The sequence below is a fragment of the Gopherus evgoodei genome, unplaced genomic scaffold, assembly GCF_007399415.2.
Source record: "Gopherus evgoodei ecotype Sinaloan lineage unplaced genomic scaffold, rGopEvg1_v1.p scaffold_62_arrow_ctg1, whole genome shotgun sequence".
NCBI lineage: Eukaryota > Metazoa > Chordata > Testudines > Testudinidae > Gopherus > Gopherus evgoodei.
In genome coordinates, this window is record NW_022060083.1 from 643,691 (window position 1) to 670,218 (window position 26,528).

Here is a 26,528-nt window from a genome sequence, read left to right on the forward strand (position 1 = left end):
AGTAAAATGTGCCCCTCTATCTGACTCTATCCTTGTGGAGAGTTTCCAATGAGAGAAGCATTGTTCCAAATATTTTGGTTGTGGCTAAAGCAACATTTGCCTTAAGAGGAACTTTTTCCATCCATTTGGAGCATGGGTCAATAACAACAAGAAGGTACTGGTTTCTTCTGATCACAACAGATGAACTCATTTATGGAAAAGCAATATGTTTCTGTGATTTTTATTCTGGGAGATATTACTTTGAAAAACTGGGTCAAGGTTTTCCCTTGATCAACATATGGGCACATATCAGAGTGCCCAGAATACAACAGGGCATGAGGCAAAGGATATAAGGTCTGTACTCTGATCACTGTTATATCTTTTCCCTGCAACAACAAAGTCCAGTTTGTCAGTTTAGCCTTGGACAGATTTCCATCCTTGATTCAATTATAAAACAAGAGCTGGAGAAGGGTGTGCGTGGAAGGTAGAGCTATTGGGTTTAAACCAATTAAAAACACAAACTGTTTGGTAGCCTAGCCGGAAACCAATACATATTTTTCACAAATGGAATAATTAAGTTCTACTACGCTCATTCTTCTAGGGTCATAGACTATTGGCTTAAATTTCCATGCTTCTCGTTAGAAGCTACTGTTGCAAGTTCAGTTGCACTGAGAGAGAGTGGTCAGCACAGATGCTTTTATTACTGCTTGCTTCAATTTTAAAAATCTATTCATATGCTGGTCTATTCAGGCCCAAGCAATCCCTTTTTTCAGAAGTTTGTACAGTGGACCTGCAATGGAAGAAAAGTTAGGAATGAAGTCTCGACAGTATCCCACCAATCCTAGAAAAGATCATAAAGAAATTATATCAGTGTGCATAGGCAATTTTTGAATTGAGTTCACCTTCTGTTGAGCTCTTGTTCCATCTCCCTGAGACAAGGTAATACCTGAAAAAACTTTTGTGGAGGAAAATTTCCTCCTATGATTATAATAGTCACTGAAATTCTTTCACACACATACCAATGTTTAGCAAAAGCATCTATATATTAAGTCACTTATTCATGCACATTTGCCTTATTTTTGCAATGTTTGCCTTTGGAGGGAAAAACTGCACAAGGCCTGTTGGCTTCATTCTATCTGTTATTGTGGATCCTCATTCACTCTTTCCCCTTCCTGGCTTTCATACTGCATAAGTAGAGTTGAAATCCAAAATTGGAGAGGGTCCAGAGAAGAGCAACAAGAATGATTAAAGGTCTTGAGAACATGACCTATGAAGGAAGGCTGAAGGAATTGGGTTTGTTTAGTTTGGAAAAGAGAAGACTGAGAGGGGACATGATAGCAGTTTTCAGGTATCTAAAAGGGTGTCATCAGGAGGAGAGGGAAAACTTGTTCACCTTAGCCTCCAATGATAGAACAAGAAGCAATGGGCTTAAACTGCAGCAAGGGAGATTTAGGTTGGACATTAGGAAAAAGTTTCTAACTGTCAGGGTAGTTAAACACTGGAATAGATTGCCTAGGGAAGTTGTGGAATCTCCATCTCTGGAGATATTTAAGAGTAGGTTAGATAAATGTCTATTAGGGATTGTCTAGACAATATTTGGTCCTGCCATGAGGGCAGGGGACTGGACTCGATGACCTCTCGAGGTCCCTTCCAGTCCTAGAGTCTATGAATCTATAATGTTGCAGTAGCTACTGCAATGGGTTGAGGTGGGGTGGGCTAGCAATTCAAAATCATGGAGTTCATCTGCTGGTGCATTTCCTGCATTTCATACTTCTGAGGTTCTAATGTTGTTCCAGTCTGGCGAAGTGCTAATTATGTCCAGTTTAGGAGTAGGAGGCTGATAGGCTGGGATTTTTGGGAGGAGATGGTAGTGATTATTGTCAGGTATGAATTGTCTCATACTGTAGCTGATGAAGATAGTAATGAGCATGAAGTGGCTCTCCTTTATTTAGGTGCCTGTGATTATTATATTGTGGATTTTGAGTTTGTGGGCAGCATGGTATGGCACCTCTTAGATATAATCAGTTTCTAATATTCTTACCCAACCCTCTTGTGTGAGCTTGTTGGCATTCTGCCACATATTGTAGGCCTTCCACTTTATGTTTTGTTCTACCTGTGGCTCCTTGAACAGTTGCTATAGGAGGATGAATTCTCTTGGAACTTTTCAGTTGGATCTGAATATAACTATAAGCTTAGACAATTCATCCAAAATATCTGGAAGAGTACTCTTAGTGTGTACGTGCATTATAGAATCATAAAACTGGAAGGGACCTTGAAAGGTCATCTAGTCCAGTTCTCTGCACCCAAAGCAGGACTAAGTATTATCTATAGACCAGTGGTCCCCAACCTTTTCCGGGTGGCAGGTGCCGGACGACGAGCTACCGAGGACTGTGGCTGGCGGACAAGCATCTGCCAAAATGCCAACAAGAAGCAATAACCTCAAGAGGCATCGCCACCGAAATGCCGCTGAAGTAGCATCATCAAGAGGCATCACTGCCAAAATGCTGCCAAAAATCAGCGGCATTTTGGTGGCAGAGCCTCTTGGTGATGGGGCATTTTGGTGGATGCTTGTCCGTTGGCCAGTACACAGGTGCACATAGATGCCCCGGCACGCACCACTGGGCCCATGGGCACTGCATTGGGGACCACTGATCTAGACCATCCCTGACAGGTGTTTGTCCAACCTGATCTTAAAAATCCCCAATGATGGAGATTCCACAACCTCCCTAGGCAATTTATTCCAGTGCTTAACCACTCTGACAGTTAAGAAGTTTTTCCTAATGTCCACCCTAAACTGCCCTTGCTGTATTTTAAGCCCACTGCTTCTTGTCCTATCCTCAGAGGTTAAGAAGAACAGTTTTTCTCCCTCCTCCTTGTAACAACATTTTATGTACTTGAAAACTGTTATCACGTCCCCTCTCAGCCTTCTCCTCTCCAGATTATATAAATACTTTTTTTCAATCTTCCCTCATAGCTCATATTTTCTAGACCTTTAATACTTTTTGTTGCTCTTCTCCGGACTTTCTCCATTTTATCCACATCTTTCCTGAAATTTGGCACCCAGAACTGGACACAATACTTCAGCTGAGGCCTAATAAGTGCAGAGTAAAGTGGAAGAATTACTTCTCGTGTCTTGCTTACAATATTCCTGCTAATGCATCCCAGAATGATGTTTGCTTTTTTTGCAACAGTGTACACTGTTGACTCATATTTAACTTGTGATACTCTATGACTTCCAGATCCCTTTCCACGGTGCTCCTTCCTAGGCAGTCATTTCCCATTTTGTATATGTGCAACTATTTATTCCTTCCTAAGTGGAGTACTTTGCATTTGTCCTTATTGAATTTCATCATATTTACTTTAGACCACTTCTCCAGTTTGTCCGGATCATTTTAAATTTTATATCCTATCCTCCAAAGCACTCACAACTCCTTCCAGCTTGATATTGTCCACAAAATTAATGGCATAGAGAATACGCTTATAATCTAAACCATTGATCATAACCTTCCTTCAAAATGCTGGTGAAACATTGTTAAATAATAAATCAATATATTGAGGGTCCCTTTCCTTTCCAGACACTTCATTAGATTTTCAAGCTGCACATAATCTATTATGAAACACATATGGGGATTCTCACTCCTGTTGTCTCAGATTAGCTACCAAGGTGACCCCTGCCTGTCCTGGGTCCATATTCTGTTCTAACAGATATACAGTGTCTGTAAATGATTTTTCCCCTTCTTGAAATTTTGATGGCAATGTATTCCACAAAGTGCTGCATGTTTGCAACTCTATCTCCTTTTCTCATTGGCACTATCATCTTTTCAATGGCATTTGGTGTTTTTGTATTTGTTACTACTGCTAGTGGGAAGACATGGCTATTCAACCCTGAAGGTTCCAGTTTAGAAGTTGATTCTTGTTCCTCCTTTATAGTTACATTGGGGATTTCCTTTTCCTCTGTTTTTCAAAGGAACTGGTATCTCCCAAGTTTGGGCACCTTCTACTGTGTAAAATGTAGATGGGAAGTTTGGTTCTAACCTTTTATACTTTGTTTTGGTTGGGGTAAGTGCCTGCACCTTGTGAAGGTCTGGCATTGGCAGATTGTCCTGTGGGGATTCTGCTTTTGACCAAGCCTTTTGGTGTAAAGAGAGCAGGTGGGAATCAGAATGAAGTGTGCCACCTGTTCTCTTCCTTATTGCTTCTTGCTCAACTGACTTAAAGGTATTAGACTCATTTGTTAGGGTCACAAATTGCAAAGACTTTCATCTTTCATGGGAGGCATTTCTATCTAAGTTTGCTTCCTGTCATGTAGCCAGCAAGTTCTATAGTTCCCTGAGTTTCTTGTAATAAGCGGCAAAGTTGTGAATGAGACCGAAGTACCTCCTGACTTTTTCTTATTTGGTAAACTTTTTGTAACAGACCTTCTCTTTCTTCACTGCTGACAGCTTCTTCAAATCCCCTTTTCACTACCCCCAAAGTGCTTGTCTCAGCGTCTGTATCTGACACTTCCTCTTTTTCTATCTTGCCGGAGTGTTTATTCTGTTATTCCTGTCTGCTCTTAGACCCTCAACCCCCTCCTTACCCAATGGAAAGCTATGTCCTAATGTTGGCTGTTCTTTCCCAGGTTCCACCATGGCTACCGGGATACGGGAAATGGGATTAGCTGGTATTACATTAATAACATATACAGGTGGAAACTGCATCTCTGTACATACATCTTTCTCACTTTCTAACTTTGGGATATCTTGGATTTGCTGCCCCATCTCATTGTAAGCAGAACACAATCCTTTTTACCTACATAAAATCATTTGTTTTCAATTAATTACACCTGTAGATCTAAAGTGACCTTTCTCTCCATCATACTTTCTGTGTTCTCCGGAGCCATGCACTAGGTGCCAATTTGTAGCTTTTATTTTATTTAAAGTGAATTTTGTTATGTGATATTAGACCACTGTGGCTTTGGCTCTACAGAGGCTATAATTTCAAGCTTAACAGAGTGAAAGTCACCTCTGCTACTTGCTTCAGATTTAGAGTCTCTAGCAACACATAAAGACCAAGGCTATTGACCATACAGACATTTACAAGTAAAAGGTCTAGTCTGTTTTAAAAGTTTTATTAAAGTTACAATTAAAGTTATGATTACCTGAGCTTATAGAAATTCTACACAGACCTATGCACAAGTTACAAAAATAATCATACTTACATCTCCTAGGCAATGTTAGGGTCTGATGGGTCTTTCACAGATTAATCCTCAGTAGAGAGATAGTCAAGCTGGAGTTTCCCACAGGGAGCTCAATTTTCCTCATCTGGGCATCCTTTTTTTATCATGTGATTCTAATTATACCTCATTAGCATTTATGCACATAGTGCAACCTGAGGTTAGGGCATGTGTTAGAAAAATGTGACTTGTAAGCAAAAAAATTACTCTTACTGTTATTTTTTTGCAAGAACTCCCATTGGTACATTTTTCCCCATAATCTTGTGGCATAGTGTCATTTTTGACCACATACTTATTGTTAAGGCTTCCTCTCCCTGTTCCTGTTAGGCAGACAGAAAGCAGAACACCAGAATCAAAAGTGCAAGCAATATGAAGTTTATTGGGCTTTCCAAGTAAGCATAATTCACAGCTATGTAGCCCATCAGAGCTTTTCCTGTCCCATTCCCTCCGTGTCTTTCTTAGAAGGCTTGATTATACTAGTGATGCAGGCCCCTGGTCCCTCCCCTTACAATTTATGGACATGTTTTGGTTTGGAGGGTTGTGAGTCTGGGGGCTTCGGTACCACCTCTTTTGTACTCCATGGGAGGGGTAGGGAGTGAGGTTGTGCACTGGCTAAGGCCAGGATTATCTTTGGCTTCCAGTGGCTTTTAGCGTTTCTTATACCTTCCCCACCCTGCATCCTCCTCACCCCTTCCGATTGGTTGCTTTGACCTTGTGCTGGTGTTTTGATGTGTTAGGCTGACTTTTGGGAGAGGTAAAAATAAACTAAAAAGAAATTTAAAAGGCTTTCTAAAAATAATAGAGTTGAGACAAGCAAGAGAACCTGTCTCACTGAGCACGTGGCAGTAAGAGAAGCAAAGAGAGTTTTAAAAAGTGCTTTAGAGAAAAAAAAAGGGGGTCATTTTGAAAAAGAAAAGCAAAAGTTTTATTAAAGAAAAGAAAAAATTAAGTTTCATAAAGAAAGAAGAAAATAAAGAAAAAGGGTTTAAAGAAATTAAAGAATAGAGATGAAGTTGTTTCAAAAGGTTATGAAAGAAAAGAGTTTTAAAAATATAAAGAATAGAGAGTGAGAAATTAAAAAGGGTTATTTTGGAAGAAATTAAAGAAACACAAAAGATTTATGAAATAAGAGAAAAATATAAAGGTACATTAAAAAGAGGTAAATTAAAAATAGAGAACAATTAAAAATGTTTATTTTGAAATAAAGAAAAAAGGCAAATTAAAGAAACGAGATTTCTTTGTTAGGTTGAGAGAAAGTTTAGTAAGCACCTGGTAGACAAAAAGAGGAGGAAGAAAGACAGGGAACACGTGGGAGAGAGAGGAGAAAAGAGGGTTTTAAAAGTTTATTTAAAAAAGGTTTATTTTGAAATAAAGCATAGAGTTGAGAAATTCAGGAAAGAGAAGATTTCAAAGAAGTTAAAGAATAGATAGAGAGCCTGTGTCACTGAACACAGGGCAAGAGACTTCTAACATTTGGGGGGGAAGGGTTATTCTGAAATAGAGAATAGAGAGAAATTAAAGAAAAGAGGTGCTTGTTTTAAAAGGTTTCTGAAAGAAAAAAGTTTTTAAAAAATTAAGAATGATTTTTAAAGCAGAGCAGATGGCAGAGTATGAGAGCAAAGAGGGGTTTAAAAGTTTAGAAACAAGAGTACTTTCAAATAAAGCATAGATTGAGAAATTCAAGAAAGAGAGGATTTCAAAGAAATTAAAGAATAAATAGAGAGCCTGTGTCTCTGAACACATGACAAAGAGATTTTAAAGAGGACAGAGAGAGAGAGAGAGAAAGAGAGAGCAAAGCAGTGAGCTTACCCAAGCAGCTGCCTCTAGTGAAATGACATATGTGTTTATATATGTGTTTCAATAAAAAAATAGCATGCAGCGAGCCCTATTTGAAGTAGCATGTTTTTTTTAAAGGTGTTTCTTTTTTCAGCAAAAGCACAGGTTTAAAATTAAATAATGAAAACCTGAAGAGATGCTAAGTTTATTTAATTTTCATCACTAAATAATTACCAACTCTGCAACACAAAGATTTTAATCTAGAAATAAAATCCTGTGTACAAGAATGTCAATTGTAAAGAAATAGTGACATAACCATTTACAATGTATTTAACACATTCTTTTTAACTATTTTATAATAAAATTTTAAAGGAGAGAATTATATAGCAATGGATCCCCCCTCTTGTTTTTCCTAGAAGAAAACTGTGCAAAGGAGGTACATAAAAACCGGCCCCCTCATCCTTGCTATTCAAGAAATGACCCCTCACTTTCCCCCACTCCATTTAACACTTTTGCTAAACATGCAGTGTTTAATTATATCAAATAAAGTTTGCTGTTAAAGTTTTCACAAATGCACCAGTTGTTAATGTTTCACCTAATGGCTTTAGATTTATACAACAGACAAATTAGCTCATGTAAAAGAATTAACACTTTTTACCAAAGATTCCCTGCCCCACCACACACACTTTCTTCTTTGAGAATGTTTTTTAAAGTCGAAACCAAGGACAAATAAATGTTTAAAACATTAATTAAAGGGAACAGGCATATAGATTTCTTTGTTTCAGTTTTGTTAAAGACACTTGTGAAAGTGAAATCAAACTTCCTTATTTCATTTACTGGAAACTGACTTTAACTTTGTAAAGGGTGAGTGTCATTTACAATAAAAGTGTAAGAGGAATGAATAACTGTGCGAAGGATAAATATCCCCCTCTCTTGTTATTTGAAGATGATAACTACTGAAACAAAATAATGTTTATTAGGAAGAAAACTTTATGAAATTTTTAAAAAGACAAAAGCGAAGGTCCTGTGACTATACGAAGTTCAGATATAGCCTATTCGCATCCATCTTCCTGACTTTTTCTGTTCCATTTAACACTTTTGCTAAACATGCAGTGTTTAATCATATCAAATAAAGTTCTTTAGAAGTTTAACATGAAAATACAGCATGGAATGAGCTGTAACATAACAAGGCCTCTTTTAGGAATGTTTCATATGCAGTGAGGCCTATTTGAAGCAGTAAACTTTTTAAAATAGCTATAGCGATAGTGTAGGCTTAAAGTTAAATAATGAAAGCCTAAGGAGATGCTAAGCTTAATTATTTAATTATGAAAATTAAGTATCATCTCTGTTGCAGTAGTTATCAGCTTCAAATAACAAGGAAGGGGGATGTTCTTCTTACTCCTTCATGCAGTTATTTATTCCTTTTAAACTTTTACTGTAAATGACATTCATGCCTTACAAAGCTAAAGTCGGTTTCCAGTAAATGAAATAAGGAAGTTTGGTTTCCCTTTCACAAGTATGTTTAACAAAACTAAAACAAAGAAATCTACCTGCCTGTTCCTTTAATTAATGTTTTAAACATATGTTTGTCCTTGGTTTATATTAAAAAAACATTCACAAAGAAAAAAATGTATGTGGTGGGGAAAAACAGACTCTTTATCTGTGGTAAAAAGTATTAACTCTTTTACATGAGCTAATTTGTCTGTTGTATAAATCTAAAGCCCTTAGGGAAAACTTTAAAGACTGGTGCATTTGTGAAAACTTTAGCAGCATACTTTATTTGATATAATTAAACACTGCATGTTTAGCAAAAGTGTTAATGGAGGGAGGGAAAGCTGGCGGGGAGGGTCATTTCTTCGAATAACAAGAGTGAGAGGTCAGTTTTTATGTACCTCCTTTGCACAGTTTTCCTCTAGAAAAAAAAAAAGGATGGAGGAACCTGCTGCTACGTAATTTCTCTCCTTTAAAATGTTATTGTAAATCCTGGGAATATGACATTCTCCTTTATGCAGCTTACAGGTAGGGTCAATTTCCAGTAAATAAAATAAGGGTTAAGAAAGAAAAATTCTGAGTGGTGGGGAAAAGCAGGGTCTTGTTGTAAAATATCAGCTTTTCCTTTTAAATTAAAAAAAATGTAGCCTCTTTTTGTATAAGCTATTTTCTTAGTGTTATCCAGTACAAAGATCTGCTAATATAGCTTTAGTCCTATAATGCAGGTATGTTATTTCATGTTAGCAAAAGAATTAAAATGGGCATATGACATTCTCTCTTTATAAAGTTTACAGCTAAAGTTAATTTCCAGGAAATTAAACAAGGGTTGGGGGAAAAAAGGGATGTGTCGTGTGGAAAAGCAGGTTCCTTATCTCTGGTAAAGGGAAAAAAAAGTTAGTTATTTCACATAAGCTGCTTTTTCTTTTTAATTAGTTGACGTTTTGTATCATTTCTTTACAGAAGTTTTCCTTTAGGCAAAACTTTAAAAATCAATCTGGTGTACTTCATTTTGTGTGAGAAATAGAACATCTTGATTTCACTGTTGGCAAAAGAATTAAGAAAAGAGTTTATCTTACATTTTCAAACAGAGGGGAAGGGAGGGAGGGAAGAGGTGGTGGCCCTTGTTTTAAAAAATCTTTGAATGATATGATTGGCTCAGGAAGAGTGCATTCTAACACACAGCTGTAGAACAGGTTCTGATCGGTCCAGCATGGCTTGCCACTAAGGGTCGCTGCCCCTGAAAAGTTATCATTTCACTTGGGGCAGCTGCTTGGGTACACTCACTGCCTCCCCCCTCCTTTAAAATCTTTTTGCCATGTGCTGTGTTTTCTCCTCCCTGCTCTGTGCTGTCTTTTCTCTTCATTAAAATCTCTTTGCCTTGTGTTCCCTGAGCCAGGCTTTCTATCTATTCTTTGCTTTTTTAAAAAATCCTTCCTTTCTTTAATTTCTCAGTTCTAGACTTTATTTCAAAATAATCTTTTTTTTCTAAACTTGTAAGACCCTCCTTGCTTCTCCCTCTGCCATGCTGTCCTTATCATTTCTCCTCTTCTCTCTCTCTACCTCGTGCTTACTAATGTTTCTCTCAACGAGCTTGCCTTCATTATCATTATATTTAGCTTCTTTCATTATATTCAGCTGTACCCCAGAAACCTACAGTGTCCTATATTGTGTAAGATATTAGCTGAGGCATGAACTAGCATAGGTGTGTTAAGTAGGCTGTAAGCCAGGGCACAGGTTAATGGTTACCTTTAGATTTTTAGGAACTAAGGAACGTTTCCTCAATAGTAGGAGTTAGAATGCTCCAGTAAGTGCTACTGCAAGGAACATGGAAGTAATAGCCACACATCCGCTTGAGCAAGGGGTGAAGGTTATTGTTCATCATTTGGCTCTGTGTGAGTTCGCTCCCTGTGCTGTGCTGGCTCTGCGCAAATAACCGACACAGCAGACCTCAACTGAAATGCCCAAGCAGACCAGACTCCAGTTCAGCCGTGAAGGCGCTCGACTAGGTTTATAGTTAACGAAGCACGGTCTTAGTATCCCATACAGGATCACTAACACATGTATGTCCATTACAATGGACCTGCTCAGTGAATAGTGGGACTTTCCATTTTCCCCTAGGTGAGACAAAAGATTAAGGCAAGTTATCCCAACATTTATTGACCGAGCCAAACCATATGGGTTAAACAACTTACGTGTCGCTTTACGCGTTTCATGACATGTTTGTTTCCTCCCCTTCTACTTTTCTCCTGATGTTTCAGACAAAATATCACCACTAAACACTATTGTCAAACCATTTTATCATGTGCTAGGCTGGGGTTTTCTTGTGCTTAACATTAAAAAGGTTACAGATCAGTTTTTAAACTAAGAGATAGGGGAAATCTGATTGCTGCAGAGGAGCACATGGATCGGACAGGAACTTCTCTTAGAGAAGAGTCTATTGATAGAGATTCTCAAGGTTTTAGTTAGGAGGAAAGGATGGAAGAGGATAGTCCAAGGGCCAGATCAGATGAGAAACATTCACATAAAAAATAATCTGACACATCAGAAAAGGGCAGACAAATAAAAAGTGACAAGTTTTTAAAGTGGGTGTACACAAATGCTAGAAGTCTAAATAATAAGATGGGTGAACTAGAGTGCCTCGTAAAGGAGGATATTGATTTAATAGGCATCACAGAAATCTGGTGGAGTGAGGACAAACAATGGGACACAATCATTCCGGGATACAAAATATATTGGAAGGACAGAACAGATTGTGCGGGGGGGAGGGGAATGGCACTATATGTGAAAGAAAATGTAGAACCAAATGAAGTAAAGATCTTAAGTGAATCCAGATGTTCCATAGAATCTCTATGGATAGTAATTCCAAGCTCTAATAAGAATATAATAGTAGGGATCTATTATCGACCACCTGACCAGGACAGTGATAGTGACTATGAAATGCTAAGGGACATTAGAGAAGCTATCAAAATAAAGAACCCAGTAATAGTGGGAGATTTCAATTATCCCCATATTGACTGGGTACATGTCACCTCAGGATGAAATGCAGAGACAAAATTTCTTGATAGTTTAAATGACTGCTTCTTGGAGCAGCTAGTACAGGAACCCACGGGGGAGAGGTAACTCTTGATTTAGTCCTGAGAGGAGCGCAGGATCTGGTCCAAGAGGTAACTATAACAGGACTGCTTGGAAATAGTGACCATAATATAATAACATTTAACATTCCTGTGGTGGGAAGAACACCTCAGCAGCGCAACACTGTGGCATTTAATTTCAGAAAGGGGAACTATGCAAAAATGAGGAGGTTAGTTAAACAAAAATTAAAAGATACAGTGACTAGAGTGAAATCCCTGCAAGGTGCATGGACACTTTTCAAAGACACCATAATAGAGCCTCTGTCCAAAGAAGTAACTGGTTCTTACCTCCATGAAGGAGCGGGGTCTTCCCTCTCAGCAAATTTGAGAACTAGCACTGCTTGGTTTCATAGGACAAGGTGACCTGTCCCCACCGCTCCCTGAGGTGGCTCAGCTTCTGACTGTTGTCACACACCCCAGGGCCTAGAAGACAGGTGGGGAGGAGGTTCCTATTCATATCACCCTCTGAAAGCCAATAGAAGAGCCAAAGGAAGAATAAAGGGCAAGAGGTGAAGCAGGCCCTGAGCCTCTGTCCCATCCTCACCTCCTCAAATGTGGAGCTTCCTGAGCTTCATTTGGGCAGACAGTCTGTAGCTCTGGCACAAAGGTCCTTCTGCGCCATGTGGGGCAGGGGGACCTCTGCCTGGGAGCACGGGGAATGGGATGGGGGTCAGAGCAAGGAAAGAGGGGAGGGGTATGGGAGTGTGGGGAAGAGCTCATGCCCCAGATAAAGGAAGTTTGGGGTCAGAGGGAAGGACCCTGATCCACAGAGAGAGGAGAGAGTTCTGTCAGTGATAGGGGCCTCCATTTCCCTTTCCACTAGCCCCTCATTTACAGTAAGACAGAGCAGTACCTGCGGCAGGGAACGGGAATTGCTGAACATGGGAGGAGAACCTTTAAGGGCATCAGATGAGGCTCAGCCCTTGCAGAGCCTCAGGCACCTGATGCAACTGCTGGATGATGCGGAGCTGACACATCACCTTGTCTGTGACATCCTCCAGCTGCAGGGCAAGGAGAACATGGCAGAGACTGAGACACTGCCCTGGAATCAGGGAGGATTAAGGGCACCTGGAACCAGCACCATTTCCACAGTTGCTCATGTCTGAGTGGTCGATTCACACTCCTGATCCCCAGGGTGGATGCTTGTTGTCCTCTCTAGTGACCTCCAGTGCCAACCATCCTCTTTGTAGGGTTAACTCCTGCCACCTCCCCGTCAGTGCCCCTGACAGCTGTTCCATCTCCAACCCACCCGGGGACACCGCTCAAGTTTGTAGAACCCTCTCCTCCACCCCGACCTCCAGCCCCACCCAGGTAGGGCAGGAGGGATTCTGACAGCAGTGAAGTGGCATGCGGGAAGGTTGAGACCTTTTCCCATGTCACCCCAGTGACAAATGCTGAAGCCACATTATGGCAGCCCTGGTGAATGGGGCAGGTCAGCAGCCTCTGCTGACTGAATCCTCTCATTCTCTCTAGAGTGGGTCCAGCCCTGTCAGCAGCAGGACAAGCTTCCCCCACTCGTGCCTCAGAACTGCCTGGCCAGTTGCCATCACCCATCAGTCCTTGGCTTCCCAGGCTGCCAGTGATGGAGGCAACTCTGGGTGGTGGCTCAGGTGACATGGACACTAGGCCATGGGGAAATGGGTGCAGCTCTGTGGGTCAGGAAAGGTTCACAGAGGGCAATTAGGTGACTGTCCTGCCCTTCCCAGGAGTGATAGCGGAGCATCACATCCTAATAACACAAGTCCATGAAGTCCAGAAGTCCCCACTAGGCTCCTTGCTCCCAGGCCAGCGAATGGTGATAGGATGGGAATGAGGCCTGGGCCCCACCCCAATCTCCTGAGTCTAATGCAGCTGCTTACTTTGTCCCTCATCAGTTGCTGGGCTTCCCTCAGGATGGAGTATGTGAGTAGTAGCCCAGCCTGGCTAATACACAACAGGGGGTCATGGATTGCCAGCATTGCTGTCTGGAGGAAGTATTTTCTCTGCCCCTCAGAGAAGAATTTTCCAAAGACCTAAAACCAACAGGACACAAGGCTGTAGCAGATTGCTCAGAGCCAGCCTCCAAATCCTAGAGATAGAATGGCCTCAGCGTCTGGTGCCCCAAAGGGAGAGTAAGAGAGCTGCTGTAGCCAAGGCAGTTCATTCCCCAGGAGGCTTTCAGGGTTCCATGGCTCAGGGAAGCCCCTTTATTAAAATATGGCAGAAACTTAGGGACCAAAGCCTCCAGTGGCTCTTTCTGGAGGGCAATTTTCCAGCCATGATGGGCAGGAAATAGATCTCTAATGTGGGTGAGCAGGGCCCACTCTGCTGTGCAGCGCACAGAGACGATAGGGGACTCTGTATTGCTTCCAGCAGAGTGATCTCTTGCACCTCAGTGGCTAGAGGAGTGTGCGTGGGTGGTGGGGAAGGGGGTTGGAGCTGACAGACCAAAGTTCTATTTCCCCCAAATTAGTGATTTCTCTAGTACCTGGGTATGGCCTAGGGAGCTCCTTGGTTTCTGCCAAAAGGAATCCAATCTGCAACCTGACCAGGATAAGGAGACTCATGTCCCAGTCACAGACACTCCTAGGAAACTTTTCTTCCGCTGCAGCAATTCAGCTTGTGGGAGGCAGGACAAGCTCACACAGTCTCTCTCACATGGTGTCTATAAAGCAGCATTCTGTAGATGCACTTGTAGATCCAGGAGCCATTCCAAGGCCCCCTCTGTGATGTTGTGGAAATCACCCATTTCACCTTTGACTCCAATCTGGGGGCACTGGGTTATGGTGTGTTCCAAGGTTTGGATGTTCTCACCATAGCTGTGAGACGAGGTGGGGAGGTCTTTGATTTTCTACTTGTGCAGCAAGTAGGCGTAACTTGGGTCAGTGACAATGTGCTTCTTTGGCACAGTGGCTGAGGTCCAGATACTCTGCCATTCCCTGGCCAGGTCTGGAGACATGAGGAGGGCGCATGTGGTCCATATTGGCTCTGGAGCTCACTGTGTTCCCTACCCAGTTCCCAGGTTGGGGCATTCTGCTTCCTGACTGGCAATGGAATTGGGCAAACCACACCTTCTTTCTCTGCTTCTACAGGGTGAAGGGAAGTAAACAAGGGTCTGATCAAGCAATAGTGACTGACTGACCCAGTGCTTTCCTCTCAGACACTTGGGGATCAGCCAGGGGGACAAGGAGCAGAGAGACACCTAGAGCCATAATCCTATATTAACTCACCCACCTGGGGAGTCTCCTTATGCCACCTAGCAATGGCTTCATGTAAGACACTCAAATCAGGGCAACTAGCGAGGTTCCAACGTGGGACCTTTAGCATCAGCCTGTCCCACTGGGTGCTGGATGAGGAACTCTGAGCTGGAAATAAGGAGCGGGTGCTTTTCCTGTGTCCAGGATGCATCCACTGCAGGGACCCCAGCCAGCCCCACTCCCTGAGCTGTGTCATACCCTGCCACAGTGTCCTTACCTCCCCCACGCTGGCTGTGTTTTTATAGCCCAGGAGTCTGCTGTCCCAGTGCCAGTCGTGGCACCACAGATCTTCTGCCCTGGAAGAGAGAGAGAGAGAGAGACACTTTGATCATTCTGGTTGCAGTTTCTGTGTCCTTCAAATCCCATTGGTGGCTGCACAGTGGAGTGGAGAAGAAGAGATGCAGAGAGAGACTTGTTCTCCAGCTGGGGTCAGGTGGAGAGAAATTGTCTGGGGTCCCATTATCCATCTGTGGTCACTCTCAGTCCCCTGTTGGGTTCCATGTCCCAGTGGGTTCCTTACCCCTCTTTTCAAGCAGCAGCTGGTTCAGCCGGTAAGTCCCCTTCCTGGCCTGCTGGCTGATGTCTTTGTCTGAGTCACTCACAAACAGAGCCAGCTGTGCCACGTGGTGACCCATCCTCGGGAACCCTGCTGAGATCTAATGGAAGGGAGAGGAGAGGAGACGCCATCAGAATTTTCCTGTCAGCTCCTTGTCCCCCTGGGCCAGAAGGCTACTTCCCTTAGCCCCTCTGCAGGAGATGCGGGGGGAGAAAAGCCTGAGATAGACCCTTCATTTGCTCTGCTGCCAAGGGAACCAGGATCTGCTTTGGGATGCCAAGCAGGGGCTGGAGCATGGTCCCTGCCAAGGTTCCTTCCCCACTCTGAACTCTAGGGTACAGATGTGGGGACCTGCATGAGAACCTCTATGCTTAATTACCAGCTTAGATCTGGTTTTTCTGCCACCACTCAAGTTATTTGGGAAACTCTGTCTACCTCCTCCCTAGAATATCTCCCTCCCAAATACTATAACCCTTCCCTGGGTAGCCTTTGGAGACTCCTCCACCAATTTCCTGGTGAACACTGATCCAAACCCTTGGATCTTAAAACAAGGAGAAATTAACCATTCCCCCTCCTTTCCCCCCACTAATTCCTGGTGAGTGAAGATCCAACCTATCATAAACAGATAGTTAAGGGTTAATGTCTCTTTTACCTGTAAAGGGTTAGGAAGCTCAGTGAACCTGGCTGACATCTGACCAAAGGACCAATCAGGGGACAAGATACTTTCAAATCTTGGTGGAGGGAAGTCTTTGTTTGTGCTGTTTGTGTTGTTCGTTGTTCTCTCTTGGGGCTAAGAGGGAGCAGACGTGCACTCAGGTTTTTCTCCAATCCTTCTAAATCAGTCTCTCATGTTTCAAAATAGTAAGTACTAGCTAGAAAAGGCAGATTAGTCTTATGTTTGTTTTCTAAACTTGTAAATGTGTATTTTGCTGGAAGGATTTTTACCTCTGTTTGCTGTAACTTTGAATCTCAGGCGGGGGAGGGGGAGTCCCTCTAGTCTCTATGAATCTGAATACCCTATAAGCATTTTACACCCTGATTTTACAGAGATAATAAAAGAAAAAATAAAAATTAAAAGCTTTCCTTTTTAAGAACCTGATTGATGTTTTTTTCTTCCTTGTTTAAGACACAAGGGGATTGGGTCTGAACTCACCAGGGATTGGTGGGGGGAAAGGAGGAAGGGGAAGGTTAATTCCTCTTTGTTTTAAGATCCAAGGAGTTTGGATCAGTGTAGCCTCTCAGGGTAAGCCAGGGAGGGGGAAAGGAGGGGGAAAGGTTTATTTCTCCTTGTTTTAAGACTCAAAGGGTTTGGGTCTTGGGTTCCCCAGGGAAGGTTTTAGGGGAACAGAAAGTGTGCCAAACACTATCTTTTGGCTGGTGGCAGTGTTATCAGATCTAAGCTAGGAATTAAGCTTAGAAGGTTCCATGCAGGTCCCCACTTTTTGGATGCTAAAGTTCAAAGTGGGGGGAAAAAACCTTGACACAACACCTTTGGATCTTAAAACAAAGAAAAATCAATCAGGTTCTCAAAAAGAAGGCTGTTAATTAAAAAAAGAAAGGTAAAAATCTTCTCTGTAAAATCAGGATGGAAAATAACTTTACATGGTAATCAGATTCAAAGAGCCCAGAGGAACCCCTTCTAGCCTTAGGTTCAAAGTTACAGCAAACAGAAGTAAAATCCTCTTAGCAAAAAGGAACATTTACAAGTTGAGAAAACAAAGATAAATCTAACACACCTTGCCTGGCTATTACTTACAAATTTGAAATATGAGAGACTGGTTCAGAAAGATTTGGAGAGCCTGGATTGATATCTGGTCCCTCTTAGTCCCAAGAGCGAACAACCCCCAAAACAAAGAGCACACAAACAAAAGCCTTCCCCCCCTCACCAAGATTTGAAAGTATCCTCTCCCCTTATTGGTCCTTTGGGTCAGGTTACCTGAGCTTCTTAACCCTTTACAGGTAAAAGGATTTTGGTGTCTCTGGCCAGGAGGGATTTTGTAGTACACAGGAGGGCTGTTCTCTTTCCTTTATTGTTATGACAACCCCCTTGACCAGGACAAGAATAACTTGACTCAAGCCTATCTCATTCCTTGCTCTGATTCTGCCTCCCCAAGAGGAACACTCCGAACTCACAGCCCCTGCAGCAGCAGATCCCACAGCCCGTTGGAGCCAGCCCGCCTACACCTCGAGTCAGGAAGCTGGGGTCAGAGGTCACTTACATCAAACTTGAGGAGGATGACTGCATATCTGAGCAGGGCCGTGCTGCTCCTAATGGCCCTGGCTCTCTCCTGGGACACCCTGGACACGATCCAGAGGTTGACATGCTGTAGGGAAAGGAGGCAGGTCAGGATCAATGGGCAGGTGGTGCTTTGCAAATGAGCCCCACCCCTGCAGCCCAGGGGCCCAAGACATTATGCGCAGGGGGGAAAAGCTGAGTCATTGATCACAGAGCTTTAGAAGGGGATTCTTTCCCCCAGGACGCAGCTTGTATCCTGCAGGTCACAAGTTGTCAGGGTCTCTCTAGATTGGGACAATGTTTGGTGTTGGGGCTGGTCCCATCCTCCCAGAACTCCTGATTCCTGAACAGTTCACCAGAAAGGAGACTGAACCCTTGCCCTTCCCTGCCACTAAAATCCTTGGTGGATGTAGGGAGTCACTGAGAGCACAATCCCTCCAGGAATTTCAGAGCATATCAGAGAAGGGCTGATTCCCTGAGGTCTTCCTGTTTCTCTGGGAAGGAGCATGTGCCTCTTCTCTGAGAACCAGCTCCAGAATCTCATGAGGTGTGTGTGTTGGGGGGGCAGGGGAAGGGTGGGTTTTCAGACTCTCACTCCCCAAGACAACCAGGGGTCCTGTGGTTAGTGCTCAACAGAACCAGGCAGAGCTCTGGGTTGAAGTCCCAGCTCCTTCCTCTGTCCCTCAAGAAAGCAGGACCTGACACTGCATTGCACTGACCTCCCCAGCCATGGACGCCCCACTGGGGACCCAGTTAGGAGGACAGAATAGAAAATGAATCTCCCAGTCTCTCCTTACCAGTCCCCCAAAGAGTTAAGGTGAAATTGGTTCCCACCCCTCTTTATGGGGCTCACCTCCAAGATGTAGTGGAGCCTGTCTGCATCTGGGGACTCTGCCAGCAGGTTCCCCAGCATGGCATCCAGGAGCTCTGGCATGACTTTGTGCAGAGCCTGCAAAGCATGGGTCAGAGTTAGGGAAACTGGGCCTATACCTGCCACAGGATGGGAAGAGGGGTCTCTGGAAAGCACTGGTGAAACTCCCAAACACATATCCTGGCCTTTCTCATTCACATCCCACTGCAGGCAATTAGCAAGGATTGATGACACCTGGATCTTTGATTCATGAGCTTAGCAGGTCTCTGCAGAGGGCCTTGTAGGCAGAAGAGTAGGAAACAGCCAAGTTGCTATGGATGGAAGCTAGGCTGCTGGGAAAAATATGGCATAAGAAAGAAAGAAAGAAAGGAAGGGTAATCCTCTGGAGGGAAGAGAGGTAAACCCTACAGCTTGTTCCATCTCTGCCTACCCCACCCCTAAATCTGGAGCTCCAGTGAATCAAGGGAGCAGGGACAAGGACCGCTCTGGAAGAGGAGGAGGAAGTACCTGGATGTTGATGGTGTCCATCTCCGTGCCCAGGGTGAAGACAGAGTGAAGGGCAGCTCGCAAGAGGTGGGACTCTAGGTCAGGCTCAAGGGCTGGTTTCATGGTGCTGGCAAGAGAGAGGAGCTGGTATTAGACCGCGCAGTTCCGGGGTGGGACTGTCACCAACATGGACACGAAATCACAGGGATATAGGCAAAGGCTGGCGAGAATGGAAACTGAGGCACTGAGCTAGGGAATGACAAGGCCAAGGCGTCACAGACAGACAGTGGCAGGACAGGAATAGCGTCTGTTCCCTGGAGCCTGCTGCCCCTCCTGTATCTAAGCCCGGGAGTGAGCCCCTCCTCAAGGCCCTTGGAATACTATTGGAGTGAAAAGAAGAGCCCAGCCAGAACAGAGTGAACCTTCGCACCCCACTATCTCTGCCAGAGGTGCCACTCCTGGGAGGTGACCGACCTGGGAGTGGGAGGGACAGTGACTCCCAACCTTGGGCCTGAGCAGCACTGGGGTTAGGGGAGCCAGCGGGGGGGGGGGGGAAGGGGGCTGTCTCGGTACCTGAGGTTGCCCACAGCAGCCAGGCAGCTGGCGAGGATGGCGCTGGGTGGAGAGTCTTTAGGAAGCTCCTCAATGAGCCCCTGTGAGACATGAAGGAGACAAAGGAGCATGAGAGATTCGGGCTCTACTGACACCTCCCAATGAGAAGATTACACAGCCAGTGCCCCACATGGCCAGCAGAATCCCTCACTACCTCCTGCTCCTCCCATTTCTTCCTGCCCATCAAACTTGTCCGCCTTCCAGGATTCCTCCCTAGCTCAGTCCCAATCCCCTTCTTTCCTCCTCCTTGTCAAAACTGCCCCCATTCAGCACCATCTCGACTACCAAGCTGGGACCATGTGATTCCTTGTCCCTCAGTCACAGCTGCCCTCCAGCCCCACAATTCCCCCACTGCCCAATCTCACAATTTGTCCCTTCTCTTCTCCCCAGCCTTCAGCCCCAGCAATCCCTGCTTTCTGCTGCCCCCTCCAACACCACCCAGCCCCCACCCATTAGCCCGGTGATACTCCTGCCAATCCCATGTTTCTCTCCTCCCTTCAGCTGTCGTATGACGTGTCTCTCTCACCACAATCCTCTCCAACACAGCCGCCTTGCAGCAGTGCGGCTCCAGCATGTCCTGCCCTCTGTCCTGTGCTACAAGACGCGGGGTAGAAGGCCTGCAGAAACCTGAGCTGCTGCCCCTCATCCTGTACCCACCAGGAGTGGGGTATAATGGGAGAGAACCTGTTAGCTAGGGACCTTCCTGCCCCACCCACACCAGCTCCAGGGCTCAGGCCTCAATGGGGGATTGTGGGGACCCGCCTAGTGTCCAAATCTCCCACAACTCCTACACAAGCAGGATTGGGAACTGGGACAGTGCCTCTTGGGGCAGGAGACCTCGGCTGTTGTGGGACAAACACCCCCATCTTGCATCCGACGAAGTGAGTATTCACCCACAAAAGCTCATGCTCCAAAATGTCTGTTAGTCTATAAGGTGCCACAGGACTCCTTGCTACCCCCATCCTGGGGGTCCCACATCAGGGATGTAAAAGGGCCCCATTAGGGGTGGTGGATCATCAAGGACAAGTCCTTCGGCAGGGGGTGGGGATGCTGGGAAGGGACAGGACAATCTTGGTTCCAGCCAAGGTGGGGAACATTTGTACCTTTTCTCTGTGATGGAGCTGCTCTCTGATGACCTTGAGAGCAGCTTCCTCTGCGGACATGTCCAGCCATTCCTCCTCCTCTGAATCCCTGGGGGTCCCTGCACCAGGGAAAGAAGGGAACAGTGTGATGTCTGCTGCCACTTGGGGAAGGACAGGGGCATGATGGGGAGAGCAGGATTAAAGACCCCCTTCCCACCTCAGGCACCCAGGGAAGATTGGGCCCCACACCTCCCTCTCAGGGATGCCTTCAGCCCCCAACAGCTACAGAAGCCCATTGCAGAGACCCCTCCACCCTCCACTGTCCAGGACTCCATGGGAGGTGCCGACTCCCTCAGCCCTGGAGCATCAAGGGACAAAGTGGCAGCAGCTCTTGATGCCCCCACCCCCAGTTCCTCTTGCTACAGGGGCAGATGTGTGACTGCTGCTGATGTCAGTGGGGTTCACGTGGCTCAGACCAGACAACTGGGCTGGGGACCACCCCCTGCCATATCACCGGGAGAGTGTCTGGGCCCAAAGTGTTCACATCTCCATCCTCACCCCTCCCTGAGCCCAACATGGCTCCTCGCCTGGAACAAAGCGGCAGCATCCATTGGCGTTGCTGCTGCTAGACCCCCAGGCACTGCTGCTGTCCCGTGCTGAGCTGCTGGTGCTGGGATTGGGATCTTCTACTTCCTGGCCTGAGGGGGCTGGAAGATCCTCAGTGACCGGGCAGGGCGATGCCCCCTGCTGGGAATGAGGGCTGGGCTTCTGGGGCCGCTGCTGCTCACCTAACAAGCCACAGAGCCTCCCTGCCCAGAGCCCCTCCTGGGCTGGGTCCTGGCTGTGAAACCGCATCCTGAGCCAGTTCCATCTGGGCTTGGTCGGGGTCTCTCCCAGCTCAGCGCCTCTGCCGGGAGCTGGTTTTGTTCTCCAGAAGGCTGGGCACTTCCACCTTCTGGCCTGGATGGGAGCTGCTTCCCCGCCAGCGGGGACTGAGAGGTGGCTCGGTCCCTTGGGATGATGGTCGCTGCTTCCCACAGGCTCTGGGGCCACCTGCAGAGCCTTCTTCCTGAACATCCTCAGGAGCCTGGCCATCTTGGAATCGAGCGGGGAACAGGTGTGAGTCTGGGGTCACTCATGGGCCTTTTCGGTCCCTCCTCAGCCCTGCTCCAACCAGAGCAGCCCCTTCTCCTCCCATAGGAGCGCAAGCTACACACACTGGCTGGAGTTCATTGCATGATCTGCTCCCCCTCCTCACCCCTGCTGCTGCAGCAATATCCAGGAAATCTCATCCTTTTAGAGCTATGGGGTCAGTCCCAAAGAGCATTGGTTACTCTGGACAAGCAGCCTCCTCCTTTCATCCCAGGCCCCGCCAAGGCTAGAGAAGGAACAGAACCCAGGAGTCTGGACTTCTCCTGGGAAACCATTCCCCACATCAAAGTCACAAAGACCCTAGGCACAGGAAGCCCAGGGACCTCCTCATTCCCCATTGATTTCCATGCTCAGCAGCTCACAGGGTCTGGCCCCGCTTAGAGACTCCCAGCCTGGGGAACAGTGTCCCACAAGGGAAGGGCTGGGAGCCCCATTGCTGGGACCTTTCCAAACACACTGGAGATGGCTCTGGAGAAGCCTCTGCCCAGACTGAGAGTGAGGGGCTCTTGGGGCCTGTTTGCAAATTAAATCCTCCTTTGGAGATGTTCTCTCCTCCTCTTTCTGCCTCTCTCCAGACAGACAGAGGAAGTCACCAAGGAACCCTAATGCCACTCACTTGCTCTAGGTGATGGTGCAGTGGATGGCAGATGTTCAGGGTCAGCAGATGTCCCTCGCCCTCCTCCTCACTCTCCAAGCCCAAGGCAGGCTGGAGAGGGTGGTGACCTGAGGAGTTACCCTGCCCAGCCAGCAGGCAGGGTGATGACTCTAGGGCGGTTGACTGGCTGCGAAAACAAGAGTCTGTCTTATTGCCAGAGGATGGAGAAAGTCAGCCAGCAGCAGTGGGGTGCAGAACACTGCCCTAGTGCGGAGGTGACAGCAGCACCAGGATCCTAACATCCCAGCACTTTACACACCTTCCTGGAGCCTCCCAACCCCCATGGACCATAGTGATGGGACCTTAACCCTACTGATGGCAAACGGGCTTCAGCTACCTGCTCAGGGTCACACCGAGTGTCAGAGCCATGGATGGACCCCTTCACTAACCACTGCTGCACACTCCCTCCCACAGCTGGCAATTGCAACCAGGCCCTAATGTCCACTCCTGGTTCCATTGGTGCCTATTGATCTTTGGGACTGGGTAAGTTGCTCACCCTCTCTATGGCTCTCTGGGACTCACATCCCCAAATGGGCTTTAAAAGAGACAATGGTTAAAGTTTCGCCCCAACTATTTCTTTTCTCTCTACACTAGCCATTTTAGCAAAGTTTAGAATTCTTGATGTCCAGCACCTGGAAACATGCCTTTCTCCTCCACAGACAGCTTGAGCATCCCTCCTCATCCAGGCTCTCTGCTGCCTGGAATTAGAGAATCGACTCTATTCCCATTGGACCTACCCAAGGAATCACACAGCAAAGCAGTGACAGAGCCAGAAAGAGAAGCCAACAGTCCTGACTCCTGTTCTAACTAACAAACAACAATCCCCAGAGAGGCAGGGATAGAGCCCAGGAAATAAGGGGTGAAAATTTTCATGGAAACCATTTTCTGTCAGAAAATCCATTCAGACTAAACCACTTTGTTTCTTGAAATCATAACACATAGCATGAAAAATCTTTGCAAACAAATCTCTGTTTGCAAAACGAGCATCTCCTGCTTGTCACAGTGCATTAAACTGTCTCATCGTACACAAAGAGGAGACACCGTGATCTAGAAAATTAGATAAGATGCTTCAGTCTGAGCTAAGTAGTTGCTGCTCTTAACAATTTCAAAAGAATAAAATACTAATAAAATAGAATATTACAATCAATCCTGGCAATAATACTCCCCACCATAACGTGAAAACGCATATAACGCGATCACAGGTTGGCTCCTCTTTAAGGCATAATACAGTACGGTTCTGTACCAATGGTCCCCTCCACCATGGCAGGGGAGAGAAGCTGCAGCTCCGCACCTGCCAGGGACTAAGAACTCCGAGGCTGCGGGCGCCGGTGCTTTCTGTCCCCGGCAGGTGCGAGGCCACGGCTTCTCTCTGGTTTCAAAAGGAGACGCGGCTCCCCACCTGCCAAGGATAGAGAGCACCGATGTCCACAGCCCCAGAGTTCTCTGTCCCCGGAAGGCGAGAGCCACGGTTCCGCTCCCCTGCTGGGCACTAGGGGCACTAGGTAACATACATCAATGCACCACGTTGGGGACCACTGACAAACCTTGCTATACCGCGACCCCGCATTTAGCACGATGGAAGTTTTTGGACCCCAAACATTGCATTATAGCGGGGTTTCACTGTATGTCATAATCTGATATGGCTCAATGTGACAGGACACCTCTTATTCTGCACTGCCATTAGTGACACTCTTCAGTGGATCCCCATCACTCACCCGAGGTAGGTGGGAGATGATTGTTATTCGTACTTGACAGAAGGAGAAACTAAGGCTGAGAAAGGAGCAGTGACTTGTCTTAGCTGATGCAGACAGTCAGTAGCAGAGTTGCTCTCAAATGAGCTACAGACCAACAATTGTTCATAGGAATTATTCAGCAAGTATTTTAGAAGAGTTGGAATGTTAGAGAGGATCGTGAACTGCTCCGAGACAATTAATGGAGAGCAGTATCAACACTGGTCAAACGTATAACTGGTTGTGACGTATTTGCTTGGTCATAAAAGAGAACAACGAAGACCAGAGTTTCCTCCCTATCAATAGCCCCCTCCTCAGCCAATCAAGGTTGAGACTTTGAGGGGTGGGAGGCTAAGAGTTCTCATCAAATAGTCCAAAGAATGGCATAGGTCACCCCCTGGCCCCCGCTGCACACACAGAGCTCCTGGTGGTGGGAGGAGAGCAGAGGAAAAGGACAAAGGAGGCAAGAAAAGAAAGGTAGCGGGGACAGAGGCAAAGCGAAAACAGAAAGGAGAAACCCCAGTGTCCCCAGTGATTCTAAGGGACAAGTCCTACGTTGGGAATACAATGTTGCCACTTCAATCTAGTGTTTTCCATTCCTAGAATTCAGCCAGCACTTGATGGATCAGACTGAACAGGTTCCAAACCTCTCAGAGGCTCTTACCTTCTATACAGGGACGTCTGTTTTCTAGCAAAATCAATAAACGAAAAGGAGACAACTGAAGTGGGTCCTCCTTGCGCTCATGTACGTGAAAGTGAATTCTCTCGGTCCTCAAGGAGAGATCTCCAGAAGGAGATGTGCTGAAGCAAAGCCACAGGGATGTCCAAGGTTGCCCCTGTCCTGCACCCCTGTTCTGCCTGACTGATGTCAAGCGCTTTCTAGCTGATGTCAGGAGATCATTGCCTCCCCACCACCTTTGTCCAATAGGCTGAGGTCCTGCCAAAGGTCCTTGTGATGTCACTGCCACACTCACCCCTCCCCTGCAGTGCTGATGTCCTGCCCCTGTCCAGCCACATTAGATGTTTGAGCTGCTTCCCCTGGATCACCCCACTCAATAACTCTTCATTGTGGGATAAAACTGACTACACAGTAGAACACAAAATGCTGTTCCCCAGACTGCAATCAGGTTTTCATAAGTTAGAAGACTTTATGGCCAGAAGGAACCATTAGAGCATTTAATCTGATCCCCTGCTTATCCTAAGGCCTCCTGAATGTCAGAAGAGCTGGTATCTAGCCTCTATTAGACGATATCAAGAAATGGAGAAGCCATCATTTCTCTTGGTACAGTCAAACCTCGCAATAACGCAACCCACCATAACGTGAAATCGCATATAACACAATCACAGGTTGGCTCCCCTTTAAGGCATAATACAGTACGGTTCTGTACCAATGGTCCCCAACACCATGATAGAGGAGAGAAGCTGCAGCCCCGTACCTGCTGGGGACAGAGAACTCTGAGGCTGCGGGCACCGGTGCTCTCTGTTCCCAGCAGGCGCGGGGCCACAGCTTCTCTCCGGCTTCTCCGGGGCTGCCGGCTCCAGTGCTCTCTGTCCCTGGCAGGGCCAGGGCTGCGGCTTCTCTCCAGTTTCAAGAGGAGCCGCGGCTCCCCACTTGCCAGGGACAGAGAGCACAGGGGGTGCGGAGGCCAGTGCTCTCTGTTCCTGGCAGGCATGGGGCCAAGGCTTCTCTCCTCCTTCAAGACAAGCCACGGCTCCCCGCCTGCCAGGGAAAGAGAACTGCCGGGCTGTGGGGCTGTCCCCCACCCCAACTTCTGAGATGAGCAAACTTCTGGAGTGGTTCTGCCTTTGCCGATGGGGTGAGGGTGGAACCTGCTGAGCACTGAATGGGGAGGAGGTTCACCCACCCTTTGGAACACCAGTCACTGGCCTTAGCAATGGGAAAATGGGAATATCTCCCCACTCCCCAGATTCCTCTGTCACTCCAAGAGGCTCTTTTCTCTCTGACACCCATTCCCCTTGGCCCCAGTTATGATCCCCAGACAAACAAGCCATGTTTCTTTCATCCCTCAGGCCAGAGATCAGAGGCCTCACCCAGGCTGAAAAACAAGATCGCTGCATCCTTCTTCCTTAGGGTGTAGAATAAAGCCCTCGAATAGGCTAGGACAGTGGCTCTCAACCTTTCCAGATTACTGTACCTCTTTCAGGAGCCTGATTTGCCTTGCATACTCCAAGTTTCACCTCGCTTAAAAACTACCTGCTTGCAATATCAAATATATAGATGTGTCGCAGCACACTATTACTAAAAAAATTGCTCACTTTCTATTTTACCATAGTTAAATTAGAATATAAATATTGTACT

The 26,528-nt window shown here is 46.1% G+C and overlaps 1 protein-coding gene across 1 annotated transcript in view; it reads right to left on the reverse strand.

Annotated features, from left to right (window-relative positions):
• The window catches only part of LOC115643560 (cytosolic phospholipase A2 gamma-like), a 56,357-nt gene extending 40,894 nt beyond the window's left edge, over window positions 1-15,463 (reverse strand). Inside the window, exons 1-2 of the mRNA XM_030547587.1 lie at window positions 15,349-15,463; window positions 5,408-5,514 (exon numbers count right to left, since the gene is read on the reverse strand). Coding sequence (XP_030403447.1) covers window positions 5,408-5,514; window positions 15,349-15,463 — 222 coding nt within the window. The remainder of the gene's footprint in view (window positions 1-5,407; window positions 5,515-15,348) is intronic.
• Window positions 15,464-26,528: the final 11,065 nt, after the last annotated feature.